This window comes from Bombus fervidus, chromosome 14 (genome assembly GCF_041682495.2).
Source record: "Bombus fervidus isolate BK054 chromosome 14, iyBomFerv1, whole genome shotgun sequence".
NCBI classification, from domain to species: Eukaryota; Metazoa; Arthropoda; class Insecta; order Hymenoptera; family Apidae; genus Bombus; species Bombus fervidus.
Window position 1 is genome coordinate 6559344 of NC_091530.1, and position 25796 is coordinate 6585139.

Here is a 25796-nt window from a genome sequence, read left to right on the forward strand (position 1 = left end):
ATTTACTAAAATTAATTTTATTAAAGACGTTAATTTAAAGATTTACAGCAAGTGGTATTTTTGAGACGTAACTTTTTACGCAATAAATTGTTAAACAAACTATTTCATTCAATAATCATTACGTTAACAAAGTATCATTTGTATTTAATCAATAACAGCGGTACGCGATTATGTATACCATAAACGAAGAAAATGAGATAATCTAAAATTAGAACCCTCTGCTCTCAATTGAAGCAGAAAGCAAATCAGTGAGAATGCGTTAATTGTATTTAGTTAAATTTTAATATTTGTGCGTTACTTATTTACCAAAAGTAGAAATCGTGGAATAATTTTAAGTCACTTTGTTCAAATATTCTGCGTTTAACATTTTTTAATATGTTTAGATATTAAATACATGTGTCACGAATGTCATAAAATATTAATAACATTCTGCGGTAAAACTATTTTGTCACTTCTATTTTTAGTTCAAACTACATAAAAAAGTATGGAATATAATCAAAACAAAAATCACTTGTGCCTTTTCTTGTATGTCTATTAGTTTCAATAACGATATGTTACAAATCATTTCCATATTTTAAAATGGATGAATATGATAAAACAAAATGAGATATATAATTTTGTATCGATAATCTTTCTAGAATTTTTAAATTTGTCTTTAACAGAGTTGTTGTTTTAAATAAATTATAATTCAACAGTGTAAATCTACTTAAAGTACTTTATTGATATATAAATATTGATAGAGTATTATTAAAACAGTATAAAAAATTGACTTATTCATTTTACAATGAATCTTTTTATAAATGCAAGCTCAATTGTCTTAAGTATCGGGTAACATAAAACAATAAGTATAAATGCAGATTACATCGATATCGCAGCATGAAAATGTTTCAGACTTTGCAAATGATTCATAGAAATTACTAGAAATAAATAAATAAATTAATAGCGAATATTGGTCTAGAATGAAAATATATAACTCTTTCAAAACCAGTTTATCCTTCGTTCTTTCTTATAAAAGTTGTTATTAAAATGAAGCGAAGGAAGGATAAACAGTTTGCTATTTGCTGACTCTTAAAATTCTCAGTGTTTAAAACAAAAAAAAAGAGAAACGAATAAATTGTACCTTTAAAAATATAAACTAGTGATATAAAATTGTAACATTAAATCCTCAAACCATATTTAAGTCAAAACACAAGATCTGAGTAATAGAAATTTGTCAGTTTTTAGATAATAATAATGGAAAGTACGTTAATTTTATCGCAACTCCACACTCTTCTACATACAATTTATCAATATCTATCATTGTCCAATTAATCAAATTATTATCTATAATGAACATCGTGAATTCTATCAATGACGCACGAAGCATAACAGATATGTACTGAGATATTTAGAGAGCCAATCGAGAATTGAAATGCATTCATAGACACTCTAATTTTTTTAACAACATTTTAACCAATAAATTTGGTTACTTTTCTATATAACATACTCCATTAACTAATTTATTCAAAACGATTTAGAATCAGTTACTTAAATTCTTATCTAATGAAAGCATCCAATTCTCGCAATTCGAAGCTAACGAAATTAAAGAAGATTCTCTTCAGTTTCGAGAAACAAACGGCCATAAAACCAAACGCAAATACCATAAAGAGAAGACTGCTCTCGTGAATAGTGATTTATAGACTGTGGATTCTTATGCATTTCTGATAAAAATTTAAAAATACAAAAATCCACAGAATGCGTACAATATGCAAAAATATATAAAATATACTAGGTATGAATGATCATAGTTTTTAATAGACGAAACATGTTACTATTATTACTATTACTAGATACCATTTCTTTAGATCTCTCTTGGCAAAAATATGAAATTGCATAAAAATCCGAGGTCTAATAATTTAAGAAAGAAAGAAAAAGAGAGAAGTCTGCTTTCATGGTGGACGAAGGTTTTCATTAAGACCAACGATGATGCGAAGGATGATTTAAGCGGCGGCGACTGCAACAGGTGGAGGTCGAAGCATCGACCTCGTGGCTGATGATAATTTCTCCGAGACTAAATGAGCGATGTGCGATGATCTTTTCCAGACGAATTCGCGCGTTCTGTCGTGATCGTCCGCGCTCTCCACTCGCACCTAATTAACAAATAACATCGAGATTAACAAACTGTTTAAGTAATCGTCGCAGTTAATAAGTTCGAGTTAACTTAACAGTGTCTTCAGATCTAAACCTTCGATGGTGATGATATTAGATTGCATCAGTTTGCAGGATTTACAGATGAAATAATATATCTGTTTTTTTGAAAACCATTTATAAAATATCAGTTACCTTTGAGAATTCGAGTATTTTTAGTTCAGTGTGTAATTGGTTTCAAATTGGAAGAAATGAAAAATTTGCATATTACGAGATCATCGTATAATCGATGCATCTTTCTTTTGCTTTTCGTCATTTCCGATTCTTTTCGTTGATTAAAACGGGAACGAGGACGAAACGTAAAAATTAGAAGAACTCCAACTTCCGACAATTTCTCAAACTTTCCATCTCTGTCATCTATCGAACATCTTATTCTCTTTCATAAGGTATTTCCTGTAGAAATGAAAAACTACGATATTTATGAGACGGTCTGGAATCTACGTGTGAGACGTGCTTTTTTTCGAAGCTGAATTCATTAAATTTCGTGCTGTCGTCGACTGGTACGCAGCAGATTAAAGAAAGGGAAACGTTCTGTACCACACGTGAATTAAATGCTAACAATGTTATCGAACGTAATTCTTTCGAATGTGGATAATACATCGTAAAAATTGTTGGCAGTTTTAAATTTAGTATTTCAGCGGGCTTATGTAAATGTTAAGATAATTCAACAAGTTGGTTCGTGAAATCCAAGGCTGATGATTGTTCGTCAAACAATGAACGAAAAGAGGAAGTTGGAAGAATGCCATTGACGATAATTACTTGTAAATTAACTAATCCACGACGAAGAAAAATAGCGCCACGGACGATGGTAAGCCATTTTATCATTATTCGTTGTTTGATGATAATTAGACTGCGCATATAAATGCAAATGCATATTTTCATATTTTAATATAATTAAAAGAATGGAACTTAGGTAGGAAATTGTTTTATCCATTGAATATCGTAACTCTATACTTTGTACGTTCTATACATTTTTTCATATTACGTGGATTCCGTGAATTTTTGCACTTTCAGAATTCCTGCAGATGCGTGAAAATTTGCAGTCCCATGATAATAAGAAAAGAAAGTGAAAAATAGAAGGATGAGAAAGTAAAGAAAATAGAAAATGGAAAATGGAAAAAGGAATAGAGAAGCAAGTGAAAGGTAAGAAAAAGAAAAGAATAGATAGTAGCGGTATAAGTATAATTATACTTATTTCTATTTGACATTATGCTTATTGACAGGATTAGAGTTACTTATTAGATCACATATTAGAAAGGGGAAAAGCGTAAAAAATAAGGAAAAGAACTAAAAAAAAAGGTGAAGAAAATGAAAAATAAAAAGGATACCGGAAAAGATTAATTAATTAATTAATTAATTAAGATAATTAAAAAGAAATAATACGTAGATACAAATGAAAAAGTAAAGAAAGTCGATAAATGGATCCACGTGAGTCAAACGGCAAACAAAAGCTTAAACGAGATAGTCATCAAATAGAAGATAAATGGAAGATAGTCATCAGAGATAGATTTTTAAGAAAGTTTTTTACTCGTGACAAAACTCGTGGTATTATACAATATTCGAAAACGTGTTTAAGAGATAGCGATGAAAATGTAGTTGTTAAAGAGGTAATGCTTGATAAAAATAAACGTGCAAAACACGTGCCGAAAGCACTGTTTCGTTTGAAGAAGATAATAATCGTTTGGTGATTGTCTGCAGGATGGTATTACCATTTCTTACAGACAAGGATTATAATTGCCTCATAAAAAGAAACATACTGTAAATTAGATGAGATGCATATGAATTGATAAAGCAACAATCCGCACTAGTCACACAATTGGAAATTAATTCTATTGTTCATAAAGTAACGTTTAAGAACAATTACGTAATCACGTGTAAATGTTAATAATATATAACAGTAATTAGATCAATAATTATATTAACAATATTATTAAATATAGTAAATATAGTAAACTATACTATTGTACTAGCTTACTATATTAATATAGCGAATAGAACTTAACTTAAAAATTTAGTGAATGATAATAAAATGTAATAAATTATAATGCTTAACTTAACTGCTAATTAACTGCTTAAATTATATACTAATATATATAAGATTCCTTAATGATATTCAGCCACGATTTGAATAGAAAATATAAGAATATTTGTTCTGCTGGCATGAAGACATCATTAATGCATATTTGTTAAAAAATATTGTGAGATATTCACCGAGACATTGAACTTAGAATGTCACATGTAACAGATAACCTTAGGGTAGATATAATACTGTGTATGTTACTATAATCCCATTGGTATGTCAAAAAGTAAATGTATTATTTATAATTTATTTTAATAAGATACTGATGGCAGAAAGTTGACAGCGATCGTGAAAGTAGCTTACAAGGCTCGCAAAGACTTTCTCAATGCAATCATCGAAATGATTAAGTTACGTAAGAAAGTGACAACATTCAAAGAAATTTTTAATCGGACGAAGCTGGAATGAATGAGGCAACAGGTCGAACGATGACACTCAGTAGTATATTTCGTTCAACGTGTTTCTGTACTTCTGATTTATCGTACCGGCGTACGATAAATTTTCAAATCTTTTTTTCTCGGAGGCAAAGCGTCTTGTGAAAAATTGCTATTCTATATCTTCGACTTATTTTCGATCGACATAGCGTAAGAGAAGACCGACGATATATCTTTTAATTTTGTCTCACAGTGTGTCTCATTTTTGCGGATATAGAATTAAAACCGATAGAAGGTTAATTCTATTATGTAACAAATTTTTTGCTGATCTTTTCTCATTTCAGCTAGTGGCTTGTGCGACAGTAAAATACTCAGCTAAGGCGAATGCATTATTAATTTTTTGTATGGAAGTTCTCGACGAATAAGAACTCAGTGGCGTGACATGTATCTGATAATCTGAGAGGCCGAAGTATTGGTCCACCTCTGCTTATTCATGATCGAGGTCAATGCTCATTTACGACCATTGTATCAAACGAATTTTCATCTTTAACTTGAATTTTAAATTATAAATTATTGAATATCAGCTTAAAATAGATATATTCGATGAAATTTATAAAATTATATTTTTTTAATATCTTATAACTGTTTCTTTTCATATATTTCCCAAGTAATCAATCGAGCTTTTAGCAAGTTTAAATAATGCTTAAATAATACCTAATATATTATAATTTGTAATAAAGAATGTTTAAAAGATTTCACAACGAAATCAATTTACGTGGAAAGACAATAGGAGTGATTAAATAACACAGAGCGTAATAATAATACTGAAATGCAAAACTTTAACATCAATTTCTTGTATCTAAGCAGATAATTTGATCGATAGTCCTATTTTTAAAATGACATTTATCTAAATTCTGACTCAGCTATGTAGACATCGATAAACTGCGCTTATTTGCTTACTCGCTTATTCGTAATCATAACAGTGATATCAAAAAAAAAAGACGAATGTGATAAGAATGAAATATAACGAATGAAATCAACACAATCTACAGTTAACGATAAGTACCTGTTCTTATACTTATAATACTTATCGATTTTGACATATGATGTTGAGACTCCATATTAGAACATGTCACGATGCATGCATCGATCCTTAGGTTTCATGATATACTTTATAATGTACGTAGTTCGGCAAATTGGCAAATCGGCATTGGTAGCAACTTGTATCGATACGAAAATCAGAACCCTGTCTTAATCGGTGAGCAACACCCAACTGGAACACAGATCTCAACGTGTAGAGGATGACACGGATCCTAGACTCTCATCATTACATTCTGTTCCTTAATCCTCGGCCAAATCTTGTCCAATAGATGTTGAAGAGCAGAATCATCCATACGCGAATGATCTCTATGATTCATTCGTTTGGAGTTCTTTTAATAACGCGAAATTAGAACATCCCTTTCTCTCAATTGATCATCTTTTTGTCTATTTTTCTTTAGTCTCTAAGTCTTCATATTTTATAATCAGCACCTATTATAGTAATATATTTACATTATAGTAACCTTATTACAGTAATTCTGCAGTTGGGAGATAATCAGACATTGTGGAAGACATGTTCCGATCATCATTGTATTTTGTTCCTTAATCCTCGGCCAAATCTTATCCAATAGATGTTGAAGAGCAGAATCATCCATACGCAAATGATCTCTGTGATTCATTCGTTTGGAGTTCTTTTAATAACGCGAAATTAGAACATCCCTTTCTCTCAATTAACCATTTTTTTGTCTATTTTTCTTTAGTCTCTAAGTCTTCATATTTTATAATCAGCATCTATTATAGTAATATATTTATATTATAATAATCTTATTATAGTAATACTGCAGTTGGAAGATAATCAGACATTGTGGAAGATGTTGGTATCGCGCCAAAAATTCAGAAGAATCGGTAACGCCGAACTAAACTGAGACTGATGCAGATCTTATGAAACCTAAGTAGAAGCTCATAAGTCGTCAAACATGTTTCAACGCGTATAGAAGCCTTCGTCGTTTGAGTAATCAATGAAACAAGTCACAAAGTCCGATTATTATATGCTCTAATCTTGAGTCAACTTAATGAAGATAATTTTACAAATTTGAAAACGGTAGGTTCACTGTCATATTTTTAAACGAATACGATTGTTGCAGCGCGAGATCATAAAACCATAAAGTCGTGAGAAATATTATAACGTTAAGCGATAGACGACCGTTTATAACGGGGGAAACCGCAACGACACGGATGTTTGGAATTAGCATAACTTTTCTTCCTTTCCTTGAACTCGATGCGCTTTATTATCTTATTGCCTGTAAACCGTTAAACCCGGCGCAAACGAGCGGTTTGTGGCAGCATCACTGCCGCGAGGCAGTTTGTCGCTGCGTTTTAGGTGCCGTTGTACACGAAGGGTCGCTTCATAGGCGCATGTTTGACGCATTGATGCTGTAGATAAGTATACACTGACAGACAATTGTTCGTAGATATGTGTCAATACGCAACCAGTTGGTATTTGTCTTTCGTGAAAAATCCACAGAAAGGCAGATGCTAATTAGCTGCGACACGTATTTGCGGATAATTGTTCATAGCAAGTGTAGACTTAGCTTGAGAATACGCTTCCATGCAGTGGTCATCGTAAAGTAATATACAGCTGTCCAGGAAACAACAGCGAACCGTTTTCGTCATGATGAGATGTACTTTACGCTTCGTGAACTGAACATCGGCGTAGACGCATCGTCATATCCAATAAAACGCTCCTATGAAGCAGCAAAGTTTTGTGGAACTCGTGGACAACGAGCTTAAAACGCGGTAAGAAATTGCTGCGGTAAAGACGTTGCAGCAAACCGCTAAGAACTGCGTCCCGTACGAACTTTTTAATATAAATTGACGCTACATTTCTCCGAGAAATGAGGTTGTTATAATCGTAATTAAACTATGGTTTTTTATGCATTTATGTGACATTTGAGATATATATATAAAACAAAAGTTGAAGAAATATTTAGATTATATTTGTCATGGTTTCCTTTCTGTTTAATCTCTGTTCTGTTTTTTTAGTTGCGACCATAAAAATATAGATTTGCATAAAACACCGTGGTCTAATTGTAACTTTCATTTTTAAGTACAATTGTTATTAAATTAAAGTTTTGATATTATAAAAGAATGATGTCTTTTGAAATCCTAACATGTTTCAATCTTTTCAAACTTTTACCTATACAAAGTGTTTGATAAAAATTGAAACCCAATAGAACCTTATCACTCCTGAGAATATGTCGATTCACGATCCATAAATATGAATGATGTTTGGAACTTGCTGTATTCAAACACGTGCTATTTAAACGTCCCATTATTCGAATGCCTCTGTCGTCAATATAAAGTGAAATTAGCATTCCATGTAACCATGTAAATGTAGAAGGCAGAAAAATTGGCACAGACGTCGCGAAAAGTTGAAAACATTAGTGAAGCATTTATGATGTGAGATAAGGAGCATTAGATGATCCAACATATAAACAGAATGTAATTCAATACAATTCAACACTTTGAAAAATTAATGCGACTCTGATAGTAAAAATACACAACCCATAAAGAATTACAGATATCATGGTCAAATATTGTTGAAGTCTTGAGTTACCATTAAATACAAAATTATGTTTTACTCCAAGAAAATTGATTTTAGATTCAATGTTGACAAAGTATATTCTACCATCTATTTAGAAGATTCTTGGTATTTTAATGACCGATTAACTTAATTAAAAGGGTCGTTATCCTATGTATATTTGTTGATATGAAAAAAAAGCTATTATGAGGAAAACATAATGAGCGATTATGATTATATTGGTAGATGAAAAGCAGCCAGAACCAGATTGCAAATGTACATATAAATAGTTTTATTCAGCTGTATCTGCTTAAAAATTCCGTGATAAGAGTCACGTAACGGAGTAGTTAAAAAGTGGCGAGAGGAAACAACCAGTTGAAAAAATTATCTAAATCGTAGCTACTGAAGGAAGCTTTGACCAAAAAGAAAAAAAGTAAAACAGAATGAAAGATATTTTTATACTGTTCGAAGCACGTATTCACATACTACTCTAAGATAATGCGACCATTCAGACAACCATGTAATTTGCATGAAAAGAATTTTAGAAATGAGTAACTCATGAGATCACTCTTTAAATATAAATTATATATAAAAAGATATTCTGTTTTACTAATAAACAAAAAAATTTTCTGTTTAAATTCACTAGTCTTCTAATAATAAAAAATTGAATGCATTCTTTCAAATACGCTAAAGCATAAAGAGTTAAAAAGGAAAGATTGGTTATTCTTTTAGTAATAATTAAAGTTATTTGCTAGTTACCTGTTTAGGTTGCAGAACACGGATGGAATTGAGGGTAGCTGCACCACCATGAAGAACTCGAAGACTCAGTTTACCGGACATTTCGGCAGTGGTAGCAGTCGCGCTTCTCAATTCCTTCTTTGCAGCTCTACCGAATTCCTTCTCAACCTTTAGTATCAAAGGACCAAGAGTAAATCTCGTTTTGATCATGGTGTGATCGCTCATCATGTTTACAGACACGTCGCCGGATCTTTGTAAGCTCGCGAGTCCGTAAAGTGTGGCTCTCGCCTTTGGTTTATTTTTCTTTGTCTGAAAATTGATAAAAAATGTTATTTGATTTTATTCGTCGTAAAAGTTATTTCCTAGACTTTTAAATGCCCGTGTACACGTGCATATTCGGTCTACAAGAAAATGAACTATCATATCTTCTGCAAAGTAATTTTGCAAGAGAATTGAAAGTAATATTCTGTAAAAAGATAAACGAAATCGAACCACTTGTGTACACAGCGAATGTAAAACAAAAAACTACAAATTGGGTGTTACAACGAGCAGAATTAACGATTGAATTTTAAGTATATTAAACTAATTAAGATAACGGTTTTTTACTACGAAGTTATATAACATTTATCAACGTTAATCGAGTATGATTGTTACCTTATTTTTATTACTGCTAGTCTGTTTCGTTTTGTTCTTCGTTCCACTACGAGTTTTATTTGGTTTTTTGCTATTCGAATTAGATACTCGTCTGTTTGTAGACTTTGTAGTTGTCTCCACGTTTGATCTACTTGATACTTGAAGTTCAGATATGATAGTAGTTGCTTCCTTTTCAACGTTAACAGCTGACATAGTCGTATTTTCAATGGCCTCCAGAGTTTTCTATAAACAAATTCGAATTAGTCAGTTTAAAATTTATTTTAAAACACCAATCAACAACAGGATTCTGTTTTAGTAAATATGGTTTCTTTCAAATGAAAATGTTGTTTTTAATAGCATAATTAAAGTTTATTATACCTGTGTGTTTTCAGGAACTTCTTCGATAATTTTCTCTGTGGTCACCGAAACTATTGCCATATTGCTCTTCTTTATTCCAGTCTTGCTATTGTTCTTCTTCGTCTTGCTTTTGCTCTTCTGTTTACCAGACTTGGATTTGGCATTCGCATTGGACAATTTCACCGTCACTGGGTCATAATTGCTACGTAAGATTTTATTAATTCTTCCTAAGATGTTGTCCACGAAACGATTGTATTTCGCCACGTAAATCGCTGATACGTCGTTACTTGGTTCCGACTGCATCATTCCTGAAATTTATCAATTTATTGTTGTTGTCTAATTTTCATTTCTCTTCAGAAACATCTACCGAAACTCGAAACGGAGAGTGTTCAATTTATTAACGCAGAATTTAGCGATCCACGATTTAAGTATTCTTCTTATTATTTTAATTTATTATTCTTATTTAAAGTCTTCAAATTTAAAAATCCGCGTTGTATAAAAATTTATTTTTAATATTTAAATATTTATTTAACATTTATAATATTTCTTAAATGTTTGCATTTCTATTTATTAACATTTATATGTTATTTAGATTTTGATTTCTAATAGTCAATTAAGAAAGAATCATTTGACCTACGAGAGCTTCTAACAATGTCCATAATCGAATTAAAGTCTAGCTTTCAACATCTGCCAGGTTATCGACCACAATGGTAATTCAATGTCAACGACCCATTTTCCACGATCAACTTTCAACGAACACAAGCATTCACACATACTTTCGGCCATTTAGTAAATAATGCAACGAATTTGAAATTCGAAGAGTACGTCGTAACACTTCCCCGTAATTTAGAATTTCAAATTATTGCGAATCGATTTCACACCTATCCGTATATCGGACAATTACCAGATCAATTTATCCAAAGTGAAATCGCGTTAACGATCGCGTTTCTTGGCAGCGAGCTAATGCAATTTAATGATCGAGCATCGGGGCATTCAAATCGCCGTGCATTTGTTTTCTAAGATGATAGTGGCTAGCGTTAAGCTATGCGATGAATCGACACGAGAAAAAAACTTCCGTGTGGCGACCTCGATGAATTAAGTTCGTAAGAAAGAGCGACAATGTTAACGGTATATCGGAATCCTCCTGCGGAGCTGAACTGGTCTTCGATCTGGGCCACGACCTGCTTCCTACTCACCTACAGATCTATCTAGCCAGCGCGTGTAACCATATGGACAAAAATTCCTCGTGTTTATCTAAAAACTCTCCCCGGTTGTTGATCCTATTCCAGCCACTTTCTTCCGGACGGTTGATCATTCGCGAGGATCCAAATACTCAGTTCGCAGCCGATTAGAAATAGACGCGACGTGAAGTTTCATTCAGCGAAATTCCGTGTCGAGTATTTTTATAAATATCGAATAAGTGTATTTTATTTGTAGAGTATGTTGAGTCGCAACATAAGTTGTATGTTATCGATAAGAGCTTCGTGCTTTTACATTGATTATAATATATGTAATTTATGTTAGGACTTAATGCATCTTCTATAGCAATGTATCAATAGTAACGTTAATTAATTATTGTTAATAAATTTGAAATGCGCAGAAACGTTCAATCTACCTAAATCTGTTCCAAATGGAGAACTTGTAAATCTGTGAAAACCTCAGCGCTCTCTAGAAGCAAAATTTAATCCAACCAAGATTGCTGGAAATTAAAAAATTCGAAGTTTCTAGAAAGAAAATTCAATCTCACGAAACTCGAACAAATTCTAATAACAAACTAAAGCTCGCCGAAAAAATCGAAGAACAAGTAACAATCCGACCAAAGAAGCTCCTTTCAAATTGAAAAATCCCGAGCTCTGCCAATTAAATTTCGTCACAGTCTACTAAAAAAAAAACCTCGATTCAACTAAACTTCGTCTAAAGTAGAAAATTATAAATTAAACAATTAAAAATTAAATAAAAAAATTTGGTCTAAAAAATCCAAAAGCAAAATTTAATTGAACTGAAGAAAAACTTGAAACTTAACTAAGCCCTGTTAGACTGAAAAGATTCAAAAAGGATGCGATGTCAATGATCGATTGCAGCTGATTGGGAATGCGAGAAGAAAATAGAATGACGTGGCCGGTGATCGGGGACGAGAGACAGCCATGACTTTGGGTGTGGGTCAGGGTCATGGACGAGAGAACTCTTTCGCACCGCCATGCACGCTTACGCTTAACGTACTCTGGGTCAGTGGCCTCGTTCTGTTTTGGACCGAGTGCTTGGTGAAAGCCGAGAAAAAATTTCAACTCGGTCACACCTTTATTGGATCTGGCCTCTCAGCCGGAGTCCTGTAGAAAGTTAATTGGCCCCGACCAGCTTCGTTTAATTAAAATTTTTGACACGTCACAACGTACCGCTTCTTTCGTTAGGATTCGTTTCGTTTCGCGTTATCACTCGCATTCTTCTTCTTCGATTAATTCGAATGAAATTAATTGAAGCCGAATCGAACGATCGTTCCACAACGAAATTTAATTCGTAGATTGTATTTTTTAAGTACTTCGATAACGAGTATTATACTTTGGTTGCTTTGTATATGTACGTATATATACAGAATGTCCGAAAAAGTCGGGACAAAACTTACGTTACGTGTAAATGAGGTCACGTAGGTGAAAGAAGTTCGCATAAACTTGTGCTCGAAAATGCTTCATCGAGGAGTTATAAGCGTTCGAAGAGTTTTTATTAATTTTTTTGTCAGTTATAAGATATGTTTGCAATTTCTTTCTTCTGTAAGAACGCAGGCTTCCATTCGTCGAACTCTTTCGAATATTCCTGCTGTTGTGAAAATAATAGTAAACGCATTTGCGTCTATCTACGATTTTGTGTAACTAGTCATAAGAACAACTTTCACAGAAATCTTTGAACGCTTACAACTCTTCAATAAATGAGCATTCTTGGACATAAAATTCATATGAACCTTTTTTACCTAGTTGGCCTCATTAACGTGTAATTAATAAGTTTTGTCCCGACCTTCTCAGACACCTTGTATAGTTTGGTATATTATAAATACTGTGCATTTTTGCACCTTTAAATTTCCTATAAACATACAAACATACAAACATTCGGAATTTATTACTTAGAAAATAAAGATGCGCTTAATTACATACGCCTCGTTTATTTAGTATAGTAATTGAGCGCTATTTTGTTGGAACGTTTGATGATGATAATTACGTTGGAAAACTTTTTATAATTTTTAAAGATTAATATTTAGTTCTTCTTTGTAATTTTACAGTCGTTAGTTTGAAGTTTTTAATTAAATTCCTTTTAATCTTTTCATTACTTAATTCGATTTAATTCCGTTTTAATTAATTTTTTTCTTTAGCTGAATTTTTTCATTAAATTCTTTTTAAATTGTATATTGCTTATTTAACTCTTCCAGCTTAGTTACATTTGTTAATTAAATTCTTTCTATTTCGTCTAGGAGAGAATGCTGTGCTTTTATAAACGAAATATAATTTTCTGAAATTAAATTTCTTTTAATTAAATTCCTGAATCAAGCTCATGCTTGTGTTTCTTGTTGAGAATTTTTCGTATATTGTAAATTATAAATAAATAAAAGGTGATTAACCTAACGTGAAAAATATATCGCTCCAGGAAATGGCTCTCGAGAGTAGTTTGAATTATTAATGTATCATTAAACCAAAGTAATTGAAATAAATAATTTTAATTTAAATTTTACGAAGTTTCAAATTTAGACAGCTTTAAGAAAGATGATTATAATTTCTAACGTTAATTGTAAGAGAATTTTCGTTAACGTTAATTTTCTAGAAAATTCTTATTCAAGACTCTTGACCAACATCTTTAATAAGAAATTCTTTTATTTTCCTAGAATGTAAAAAGTATCAAGCTATCCTACTTTTATTTCATGAAATAAATTATATTAAATAATTACACGTGTATATGGGAAATAATCTACTAATAATTATCCAATATACCATGAATGTTTAAACACACTGCTTGCAAATAAATACACGTAGAAGCATGATATACCTATAATTATGTAATATGCTTATGTTAATTGCACTCTAACTACAACCTTTCACTTAGAAAAAGAAAGACGATTAATATTCGTTCCGTAATTATATTTAACATTAACCTGTTCTGTAATAACGTTACTATGTGCACATAATAAATATTTAATATTATGCCATCTAATTGATCTACTATTTATGCATTGCTATACAGATACTATGATTTTACATGTACTACTATTAAAAGGTAAATTTCTACTACAAAAAGAAAAGGAAAAAGCGGGAAGAGAAAATTAACATCCATTGTACGTTCAATAGTCAATGTAGCACTATAAAGTGTTGTGTGCTAACTTCACCGTGCACGTAATAGGTAGATGTAATTTCTAACATTACATTATATTGTGCATTGTTCTGGTGATGCTGTGCTTTGGTATAAACTAGAAAAGGTGAGGAATGCGTGTAAAAAGGCCCAAAGTTTCGTGCTACTGTCCAGTAATACGTGACCGTCGGTCGTCATAAAGCCGTCCACCAAACACGTGCATCTACTCATCAAGGATAAGGCAAAGAAATTGCAAGCAAGGGGTACACTAAATAATTCTACGAACGAGTGACAAGACAAGCAAAGGATTCCTAAGTAAAATGAAAGACTTCCGGCAACGATCATTAACCCTTTGAAGAGCAATTAGTTATAACTATAATATCAATTGCAATTGCACCAATTAAGAGGCAAATTATATGGTCAAACGTAATTCGTCTTCTTACGGTATTTTATAAATAAATGCTAAACATTTAGTAATGTAAATATTTTATAATACTACATATACAATATAATTATGAATATAGAAAATTTTTGACGTTGCATAGTTTTTTACATATTATTAATTTTTGAATTCATATGTTATTATTATTATCTTTCTCTCTCTTTGATCGCTTCTTTTCAGTTTACTAGGAAATCTAAAAATTGTTCTGTTCTTTCTAATAGATCGATTTTACTACAATTGATAAATAAAAAAAAAAAAAAAACGTATTCTCAATGCAATTTCGTTCAAGATATTATTTTAGCTTCACTATTTTAAATAATATTTATAGAAAGATTAATAACCTAAGCCCAACCTAACTTCTTTTATACCTATCATTTCTAAATAAAATTATATTTTATCTGAAAGTTTTATAGACTATAAATATTAATAAATACTACCTGAAGTATCAAACTCCAAGATATTGAATAATTGTCCAATAATAGTAATTCAATGAAAAGATCCAATAATTCAAAACTATAATAGGAATAAATAAAATAATTGCTCCAAAGGGTTAACCGAGCTAAGTGACACAGCACATCACGTATTAAATGAAGAAAGTAGCTCTAAACGATTAATACCGGAGATTATTTATAATTAGAACGGTGTATCATGACGTGGAAAAACAAAACGAATAATCGTTCCTCTTCTCGTTTTTCCCTCGATTAACGAGGGAAAGAGGAAAAGAGAGGTTATCCTCTGGATCACGATTAACCTGGACAAATACACGGAACTGGTTTGAACACGGACGATTGGTGACAGAAATAAAAAGGCGAGACACACAATTTATTTTGTTGTTTTTTTTCTAAAAACAATAAGTTATCTGTATTTTTGCAATCCAGAACGGACAATATCTCTGTACAAGCTTCTTTTCAAACAGAATTGTTACAAGTCCTGCGCGATAAACAACACCGTTTCTCGGCCACAATTTTATTTTACAAATACACATTTTCTCTTTTTTGTTCCTTACATTATTTGAATTAAAATAATTTTAATAAAAGATTATATTTATAATGGAGACTTAAATTATAAGATAAATTTGATTTGAATTCCAATTGTTTATATATACAAGAAAAAAGAAAGTTCATTCATTGAGAATAAATGTTGAAAAATTGAAAGAAATCTAGCGTTAAAAAATTGAGGTGGCTAATTGCGGTATTGCTTACTCAGCGAATGAATGACATCGTTCACTTTACGGCTCTCTTTCTCTCATTCTTACGTAAAGACATACGGATTCTCTCCTTTACTCCTCGTTCGATCGTTAATCGATAAACGAGTAGAAAAGAAATACGTGACGTGAGGTCACCAAGCTAAGATATTTTCAAATGATACCTATTCCTTCACATCGCCAAAGTACCTTTTTCCCTTCATTCTATGTCGATCAATAAATATCCAAATTTCTATTGTACAATTTATGTTTTCCGTAAAAAAGAAATCTTTTCTCGCACATAACTATTCAACATTATAAAACGTCTCGCTTTTTCTACAATCCTAAAGTTCACATGAATTAATATAATATAGACTGAAAGACAAATAAATATAATAAATATGAGAAGGAAGCATAAATACAGCTTTAGAATCACATGATTCACGGAACGCTCTACTGTGTTGCAAATAATTGGAAGTGCGAAATATTTGTTTCTTTTATTGGAAATAGTTGGAAGAAAGAAAGAAAGAAAAGGAAAGAAATGCAGGTACAGATCGAAAGGTACTTTGAATTCTTCGTTCCGTTGCTTTCTTGCTATCAACAGCTTCGTTCAACAGCGCTTACACGAGTTTCGAATGTTTTTTTTATTAAAAGTAGATGTTTTTGTTTCTACTAATTAATGTTAATGACGACTTTTTATAATCGTTATCACGCTAATATTTGTCTATCAGAGGTTTCTACTTCGTTTGTAATAACGTTGTCGATCATTGTTTTGACATAAAAGTTAGGTTTTTGAATGTGTATTAGAGAAACACTTGCAATTGTTATAGGGAATTAAAAATCTATGTACATATGTCCTTAATATACTTAAGTATCTTAAGTATCTTAATATACTTAAGTATAATAATATGTTTTTAAATCTGTAGCCTCTAATTTACAGATATATATATAAATACTACCGTGTCTGTGTAGATTCACTCATGTGCTTAATTCACGAATATTAATTCTTTTATTCTGTAATGAGTGCTAATTATTTACTGTTTTAACGTTATATCTGAACTTAATATTATACACAATTTATATTCAATAATCCTGTAATTCAACATCGAAGTCGACATGAAAAGCGAACTTTGATGTATACAGATTACCTTTGCTGTACGTCAATCGAGTAGCTATTAAAATAGGTAGAGAAAAGATAAATATGTATAACAAGTGCCGATAAAATATAATTACTGGGTGTTTAAAGCAGATAGTTAAAATAATAACTAATGAAAAAGCTAACAAGCAACGTATTTATAGATCTCTTTTCAAATGAAGATTAAAGATGAGGTTAGGATTGAAAGGTTAAGGTTAAATTATTCTAGAAGTGCCACTCGATTGATATATAAATAGTATATCAAGAAAGATTCAAACAGAATAAATAGTGATGATAAGAACTTGAACCAACGATCAGTGTCAGTAATTACGAATATTATAGAACTTTCGTATCTACTGTTTCAATCGCGGTTTCATGTGACTGCAAAACATTCCCACCGCGCTATTAATGATTTCTTGACGTATTGTCAGCAGATGCAATAGCCTAACGTCATACGCGTTTACATCATTAACCTCACTTCACCTATCATTAGAAAAAGTAAAAGAGTGAATACAATGTAGCAAATATTGAAAAGACAGCCTATCTTTAGATAATTTTTGCTCTAACTGTCATTTCATTATTAGTTATTGTTGTTAACGACTTATTGTACCTACTACCTATAGTGATGCTTGAAACCTGAAATTCACTCCCCATGAATACGGAAGTCTCATCGTATACATATATTTTGTATCTACTTGTAATTTTCTATCTTAAGCTTCCTACCTCACCCCGATTTGTTACCTAATTTACTTTTCCCAATTGTGTGGATTAAAAAAATATTAATCTATGTACTTAAATACAGATATTGAAGCTTGTAATTATATACCTGTATATTAAAAACACGGATTTTATATTCTCCAATACATTTTACAGATTTTTCTTCAAAACACATTCAAGACCCTAACCTCTAATCAAAATGTTTATGTACATTCCATCTTTTATAATTCGCACGGTGTTACTGGTTTAACAGTTAGAATTGAATACCGTAAACGGAAATCGTGTAAGCTCCGTTGGGACAACCGAAGAACGCGTGGTTGGGAGTTACGAGAAGGCATCAGGATGTTACGTATTGACTTACCATGCTGTTCGACCACGTGCGAATCGCTTCGAGTAGAGGTATCCACGTTAATAAATAGAATAAATATACTACCGCTACTTCTACTAATCTAGTGTTACATGTCTACCACTACAATTGGGCGTTTCAATGATTTTCAAGCAAATTTTCAAATCGGAAGCAACAAGTAGTTAGTTAAGAAAAGAAAAGGAATCTCCGATGATTGATTTTAATTAATTTTTAACGATCGACCAAAATTGTCTTAAGCGTTGACGCTTTTATTTTTTGGAAGAAAGTTTTAGAAATTACTGTCAAGAAAAATTCATTGTGACAGAAATGAAATAATATGTCGAACAGCATCGGTGGATGAAAACTTCTCAAATCGGAGCTTTGCCTTTTTATGAATGAGTGCGCAAGCTCTAGTGGTCGCAGGATTTTAGGCTAGCTTTTGCTTAGATTACTTTTCTTCTTCTAAAAACTGTAGAAAATAATTAACATCTGATTAAATGGACAAGAGTAAAGTTGATCACATGTAAAGGAATTTTAATTTTGAACGAATTACTCTTGACCGTTTATAGGTTTCTATACGTTTATGTTTTATGCAAGTACTGCTTGAAAATGTGATTGGTGAATAGGGTCCTTGGATTGGTGTCTCGTTTTTCTTGAACTTTGCAATTGTGTAGAACTTCTATGAAGTTTTGGAGCTTGTTACTTTTGTTTTAAAGAAGAAGCTTTATATGTACATATATGGTTATTTATATTTTTTCTATGGAATATTTAAACACGTGCACGCAAAAAGAAACTAAATGCTTGAACTTTTCATCTATAATACTCTAAAGTTGTCCCAAATAAAATTAACCCTGAATTGGAACTAGGAAATTCATGCTATATAAATTGAAAAATGTTACAGATATTATTTTTTCAAATTACATTTGGAATTTGCTATGTATATACCATCTCCTTGCGAGAAATAAACCTATAAAAGTAAATCAACTATTCTCTAAGAAGTTCAATACTAATCATGTACTTGCAGGTAAAAATAAGCATAGTTGGTTTTTGAGAGGTTCATACAAATCAAAATAATTTAACCCACAAAGTTCCCATCACGAGACAACATTCCCAAATATCCTCTTCCAAGACAAACAAAATAATAGTACATCTAACCTCAAAGCAAAAGTCTGACCTAGAACATCCACACGACCCATAGAAAGCATCGACCGTTTCGCAACGGCGCGAAGAGTCGAATAATTAATGAATTGAGCGCGTGATTGTCAGGAATCGTTGTACGTGACTTGCCACTCGTTTCCCTCCTCCCTGGTTAAACGACAGCCTTCGAGGAAGGGGATGTAACACGCGTGCGAGATTTACGCGCGTGTTTACGCCCTGTACTGTGTTTCTTGCTCTTTCCCTTGAACTCACGTGCTTGCCTGGCGCCAGCGATGTCGGCGATGCTGTCCTCGTCATCCTCATCGTCCTCGTCGTCCTCGTCCTCGTCATCGTCGTCCTCGGTATATACCAGATCGACGTCGTCCTCATCGTCCTCGTCGTCATCGTCATCATCGTCCTCGGTATCTGCCTCGTTCGTTGATACGGCTGGGACGTGGACAGGATTTGACACGGATTCCGCACCTTCGAGCCCGGTTTCGTGGATACCGGATACAGCTTGCCCCTCTCCCACTGCGTTTCCTTCGTCTTCCTCGACAGCTGTCGGCTCGCTATCTACGGCTGTGCTCTCCGCAGCGGTTTCTGCTGCATGCTCCGCTTCCGCGGCGGCGGCGTTCAAATCGGCTTCGACAGCCGCCGGAAGTGCAGGCGCTACTGGTGCCGCCGCTACTGGCGCCACTGGTTCTACAGGGGTGGCTTCGTCGTCGTCGTCATCGTCGTCCTCTTCACCTGCAATTCGTGGTTTGTTGGTTATAGAAGCTGTTTTTCACGTATCTTTCCGATTATTTATTTCTATTTAAATTGTGTTCCTTTGGAATTCCTGAATATTGCGCATGATAATTTTATTGCAATTGGTAATATTAGTAATTTTATATTAGTAATTAATATCTTTTTCTTTAAACGTCTTAGATTTTATGTTAAACAAGATAATCAAATGACTAGCAAAGTTATTACTGTTATGTAAAAGAATTTATCAATATTAATAACTTGTAATTTATGAATTGTAAAATTTTGCGAATAATATTATCATTGAATTGTGCAAAGGTACACTGATAATCGGATAGAATATTTTTTAGGGTTATTTTTTATTTAATTAAGGACCAGAGTGTTTAATAAAATTTTCTTATTTCTTAATTGTTTACGTGATTGACTAGAATTCTTAGCAGTATACCAAGAATGAACTAAAATTTTAATCAAAACCAGCAAATGGATTAGCAAATAAAATTAGCAATGGATTATAAACTTGTTGAAATATTATGTGTAATACTATACATAGTACATATATATAATATGTATAAATATTATGTATAATACTATATATAGTACAATAACTGTCGTTTTCTCCATCTTTAATGATTGTGTAACGAAAAATGTTGGCAGTTGCGATTTATCTTTTCGTATGTGGGTCGATATAAAAGAAGTAGCGCGTAGAAACTCTTTTCGAACTGGAGTCGCCGTCGATTTATGTTAATTCGGGCGAGTTTGAAGTATCTTGTACCGTTACAGCTACGTGAACGCACCAGAATTTCCTTCGGACATGTCGCTAACCCGAAGTTTAATGTTTGTGTAACGGCTGGCAGATTCGCACCGCGATCCTTCCCATTGTTCGATTCAACGAAATCTTATTGACGAATCTCCGATAACCATACGAAGAGAGCAAAAGCCATTAAATGGACTAATCGGCCAGTGAACTCGAATTCTATAATTAACTTGAACTCGTTATAATTAAATATCACGAACCATACTTTAAAAATAAAATTTCGCTATCAAATAAATCAATGTGATTATTAAATTCCTGGCACATTTTTATAGGTTTCGAATCATGTTTTTGAAGTCTTGAAAGTAAAATTCAACAAAATCTTTTATGGTGATTTGTTCGTGAAAAAATGACTAAACATTCCTTAATATAGAAATTTCAAGCGTGCTACTTTTATAGCAGTATAATTTCTATTCTAGAGAATTCTTTAAATTATTTTTATTGCTAATAAAAAATTTGCGTAGTCAAATTATTTTGAATGTGGTTTTTCTATGATTCATGGATAAGACTATATTTATATTTGTATTGACTATATAAATAAATATTTTAATTATACTGATTATACTATCCTTTTAATTAATTCTTATTTTCAAATTGCAAACGAAGAGAATGAAACCTACCTAATATATCCTCGATGAAACGTTCGAAATAATCGGAAGCATCGTCGTCGTCGTCGTCATCGTCGTCGTCATCGTCGTCATCATCGTCGTCACCGGTGATATCGAAGTCGACATCGTCGTCGTCATCGTCGTCATCGTCATCGTCTTCGCTGACTGCTGCTGGCTGCTGCGTCGCCTGTCTTCCGGTTGCGACTTGATTCGACGTAGAAGTCGCCGCTGAGATTTTTGGCAGCGGCGATGCGGTTCCGATTGCCGCCAGGTAGCACAATACTCCCAACGCTATCACCAACTTCATTTTTCTGGAAAACGAAAAGTACATTTTTTAATAATTCCTTCCATTACAATTTTGTTTTCAATTTTATTCTTTAAAATAAAACTTATATTCTTAAATAATCTTTAATTTGTTTTCTGTTAGTTTGAGGATTGTTTCTAACAAAATGTTTAATTTATATTTTTTCTTTTTTCGAAGTTGTGTAGAAACAAGAACCTTTGTGTAGAGACAACGAGAAGGAAATATTTCACTTATTCCTGGATACGGTGGGGAAACAAAAGAATTCTGTCAGCACGTAGGAAATTTTTTAAGTTTCCATTTGTTCGATATTGTGGAAAACGGGGTCACGTTCAAATTGCAAATTGCTGTTGCTTGATAAACTGCGTTCTAGATATCCGAATGCATTTATTCCACTTATTTCATACTCTATTCTGCTTCGACCTTAACTTCTTCTATAAAAAGATCTAAATAAAAGTATAAGGGTTATATGAATCTATTAACTTAATTAATTAAGAACTAAATCCCTAATTACATTTTCAAGTCTGAAGAAAATATTTTTTACAGAAAACTAATTGAGGAAACTAATTAAGAAGAAAATATCAGATTGATCGATTAATGAAAGTAGAGATTTTACAATAGATTACTGTCGTTACAATTCTATTTATCCCTCATAAGAATGCAAGCATCGTTGCATAATATATGAAGATGTTGTTAACTGAATTACGAGAATAAGGGAAGAACGTAATCACGAGAAACATAATTTTCCCAAGACCAAGAAAGAGTTTCACTTGACATTGGAGTTACTCTGACCTTCGGCTGGCGACATCAGGATTCCCATGCAGTCGTATTCTCACGGCTAACGGTAGGCAAATAAACGTTACTTGGCCATCGTTCAAAGAAACGCATTCTATTATCTTTTTCCAGGAATAGAGAAATCAAAAGGATAAGGAAAGAAACCAGGAAATTCACGACTAATTATCTTAATGTGAAGATGAAGAAAGTAAACAGGGAAACAAAAGAAATAAAAATACAAAGTCACGAAAAATTCATGACTGATGTTTGATATTCGAAGAAACGCATCGATCTTTCTTCAAGGATAAAGAAAGAGAGAAGAAAAATAAGAAGAAACGAGGTACTCATATACGTATAATATAATTCGATGTTCTATTATCTTTCTCCAAAAAGAAATGAGAGAAAAGAGGTACATGAAATTCGCGAGAAATTCAACATTAAAAAGTGCATCCATTTTTTTCAAACAGAAAGGAACAAAAAAGGAAAACTGAGAGAACGAAGACCACCAAAAATTCGCTTACTATTTATGTACGAGATAGATATGCAAGATTAAGCTTTCATTAGAAGTTTACATAGATGTTGTAGTTATTATTTATAGCTACTTTAGTTATTCGCGATTGCAGATAATGGAGTCCCTCTTATATTAATCCATAGGAAGTATCGTTTCTTTACATTAGATATCTTGGGTGCAAATAAGCTGTCGATATCAATCTTCATTTCGTATAATTGTTTGTCATTGTTCTACTAACTTTATCAATACATATTTTAGAGAAATCCCTATCATAATGAATCTCATTCAAGAATTCAAAGAAAATTCCCCATTCAAAAAAAAAAAAGCCCAGAGGAACCATGCATTGCTTATTAGATAATAATCTAATACTGAACCAAACTCCTGTTATATGTACTTCCAAAATCATGTAACTTCCTCATCTTCGTTCCTAAATCGCGTTAGCACAATGGATCATATTCAAGCTCTGGTTGACAAAATGTGAGAAATATAATAAATAAGCTATGGGTGTTTACGCGTTTATGAAAAACATTAATCTGTAAAAATGTACAGAATGCACATAGTATGCAAAAATATTGCGAAAAGTGAAGTTATCATAAAATTTAGACGTTGAAACGGATCTCTGTTTAAGTTCCACTTGCTTAGTTAGATCCAGAAAAATACAAATTTCGATAAAAATCCGTAGCTGAACAGTAAAAGATCCCCTATGCGATAAAAACTAATATCGGTTCGCAAACTATCACAGCGAGTTACCAAGGTTACCACATGACAAGAGCTAAGCCACTATCGTTGCACACAGCATCACTGCTAGGATTCTCTCGAAACTCAATTGGTAGAGTCTTCGATCCGTGACATTATACGTATACATCCACCGATGGAACCGAATCCGTTTCGATCGTCGAAAGAGGGTAACTGCGCCACGTTTGCCCACTTGCTCCACGAATTTCCACGAACGTCCACGAATCGAAGAAGAGGGTTGAAGATTAGAACTCCGATAAGGGAGGTTCGTTAAGCTGACTTCCTTCGACTCACCTCACTTCCCGCTTCTTTTTTCGTTGTTCGACGAAGGATAATGGTTCCTGTTCAAGTGAAGCGTATGTGTCCAGGTCGTTCAACGACGCGAGTTCTCCGTGATATCCACCGAGCGACCCGGTGAGAGTGTTAAAACAGACGAGGCGGCTCGCAACGACCCTTTTATACCGGGCTCACCTCTCCACCTCCTTCGTTCTCGTTCGCCGTCCTCTTTCCTTGGCGACGACATGGTGTGTATTACACCTTCTTCGTGTGTTCTCTCCACGTGGCTCTCGTTGCGTTTTCTCCCTTTCTTGAGAACGTGCATTGTGCCGTTGAGTAAAAGGATGGGGCCGAGGCGTGCACCGACTTTACTACGCTGCGAAAACATCCAGAACGTTTCCCATCCAATGAATACCCGGAGTTGCAAGGCTATTTTCCTTGGATTTCGTTTGAATCGTCGCTCCTCGGTGAATCATTTTCGTTGCAATCGAAGGGCTGAAGAAGGCAGAAGATTTATTTGGGCAAGATTAGATTTGATTAGAATTAGGAATTTATAATATGGTATTGAATTTATAATACAGTAATTAGTAGTAGTAATGATATAAGGTGGTCATTAGGCTGTTATAATTTTTCTGATACCAATGCGACCTATTGGAACACAGGATCGATAGTATTAAAAAAAGAAAAATCCGCCGTAATGTTCATTGATAAAAAAGAATCTGCCTTAAAACAGTTGAATTATTTCTTCTCAGGATCTAAGCAATTTGATAAGTTGAGGAGAAGGATTCGGTTTGGTAAAATTAACGAACAATATAATTTATTGTTTCTGTAACATAAAATAAATCTTAACGTTGTACGATTAAATTTAATTTAAATTATAAATTTAAATTATAGGTACAATTAATTACTCCCTGTCGGTAATTAATCTCCTTTATCACAAACGATGTACAGCTTCGTCTGTGCTTTTATCGAGCTTCTTGGATGCTTTTATCCATTTATACTTTTACCATTCTCGGACAATTTAATTGCCAAGCAAAGCATAGGATTTGTTGGATATTAATAACAGTATGAAGGCTAACTCGCAATTTACACAGACAGATGATTATAAAATTGCAAAGTTACGTTGATGACTGATTCGGAATTATTTTCATCCGTAAAAATTGCAAGTCGTTCACTTTACAGTATTTAATAAATTTCTGCAGTACATCGTTGCACTTCTATCAAATTCGATAAATGACAATAAAGGACAAAATGAAAAATTATAAAATTAATTTGACTAGTTGAAAGAGTTTCACATTAAGGAACATCTTTCCAACAAAATCAATCATTGTAGTATTTTTATAACTTTTCTTTTTTAGCTAATCCATCATCGAAGTTACGAGCGCTACAAAAAAATTCAGCTTCAATGGACCTAAAATTTTTTCATTCAGCATTCAACCGTCATATTTAGTGAAAGTATTTCTCTCGTTTGCTATTCTCAGCTTCCACTTCTCACCTTCTACGTATATAGGATGTTTCAAAGAAAGAGTCGAAGATTTTAAAAGTACAAAAATTAATGGAAAATTTACTAATTTATTATTTAATTGTCTAAACGCTATTGTCTCTCTATCAGTTCACAGATGGAAGATTCTACTATAATAAATATTTTATAATATAAAAATCTGCTGTCTAGTAATTACTGGACTTTTATATTTTTCAATCTCATATTCTTATGCACAGAACTAAAGAAGTGGAACTTACATAAAAATTTGTTTCGTCCATCAAA

General features: G+C 32.7%; 1 protein-coding gene across 1 annotated transcript; it reads right to left on the minus strand.

Annotated features, from left to right (window-relative positions):
- Positions 1-697: 697 nt before the first annotated feature.
- On the minus strand, positions 698-24208 carry LOC139994377 (uncharacterized). Its single transcript, XM_072016943.1, has 7 exons — positions 24050-24208; positions 21447-21745; positions 19545-20018; positions 10007-10293; positions 9650-9871; positions 9017-9304; positions 698-2129 (listed from the first exon to the last, which is right to left on the minus strand). The coding sequence occupies exons 2-7, from the start codon at positions 21739-21741 to the stop codon at positions 1980-1982; spliced, it is 1716 nt and encodes a 571-aa protein (XP_071873044.1). The 5' UTR covers positions 21742-21745; positions 24050-24208; the 3' UTR covers positions 698-1979.
- Between the last annotated feature and the right edge of the window lie 1588 nt (positions 24209-25796).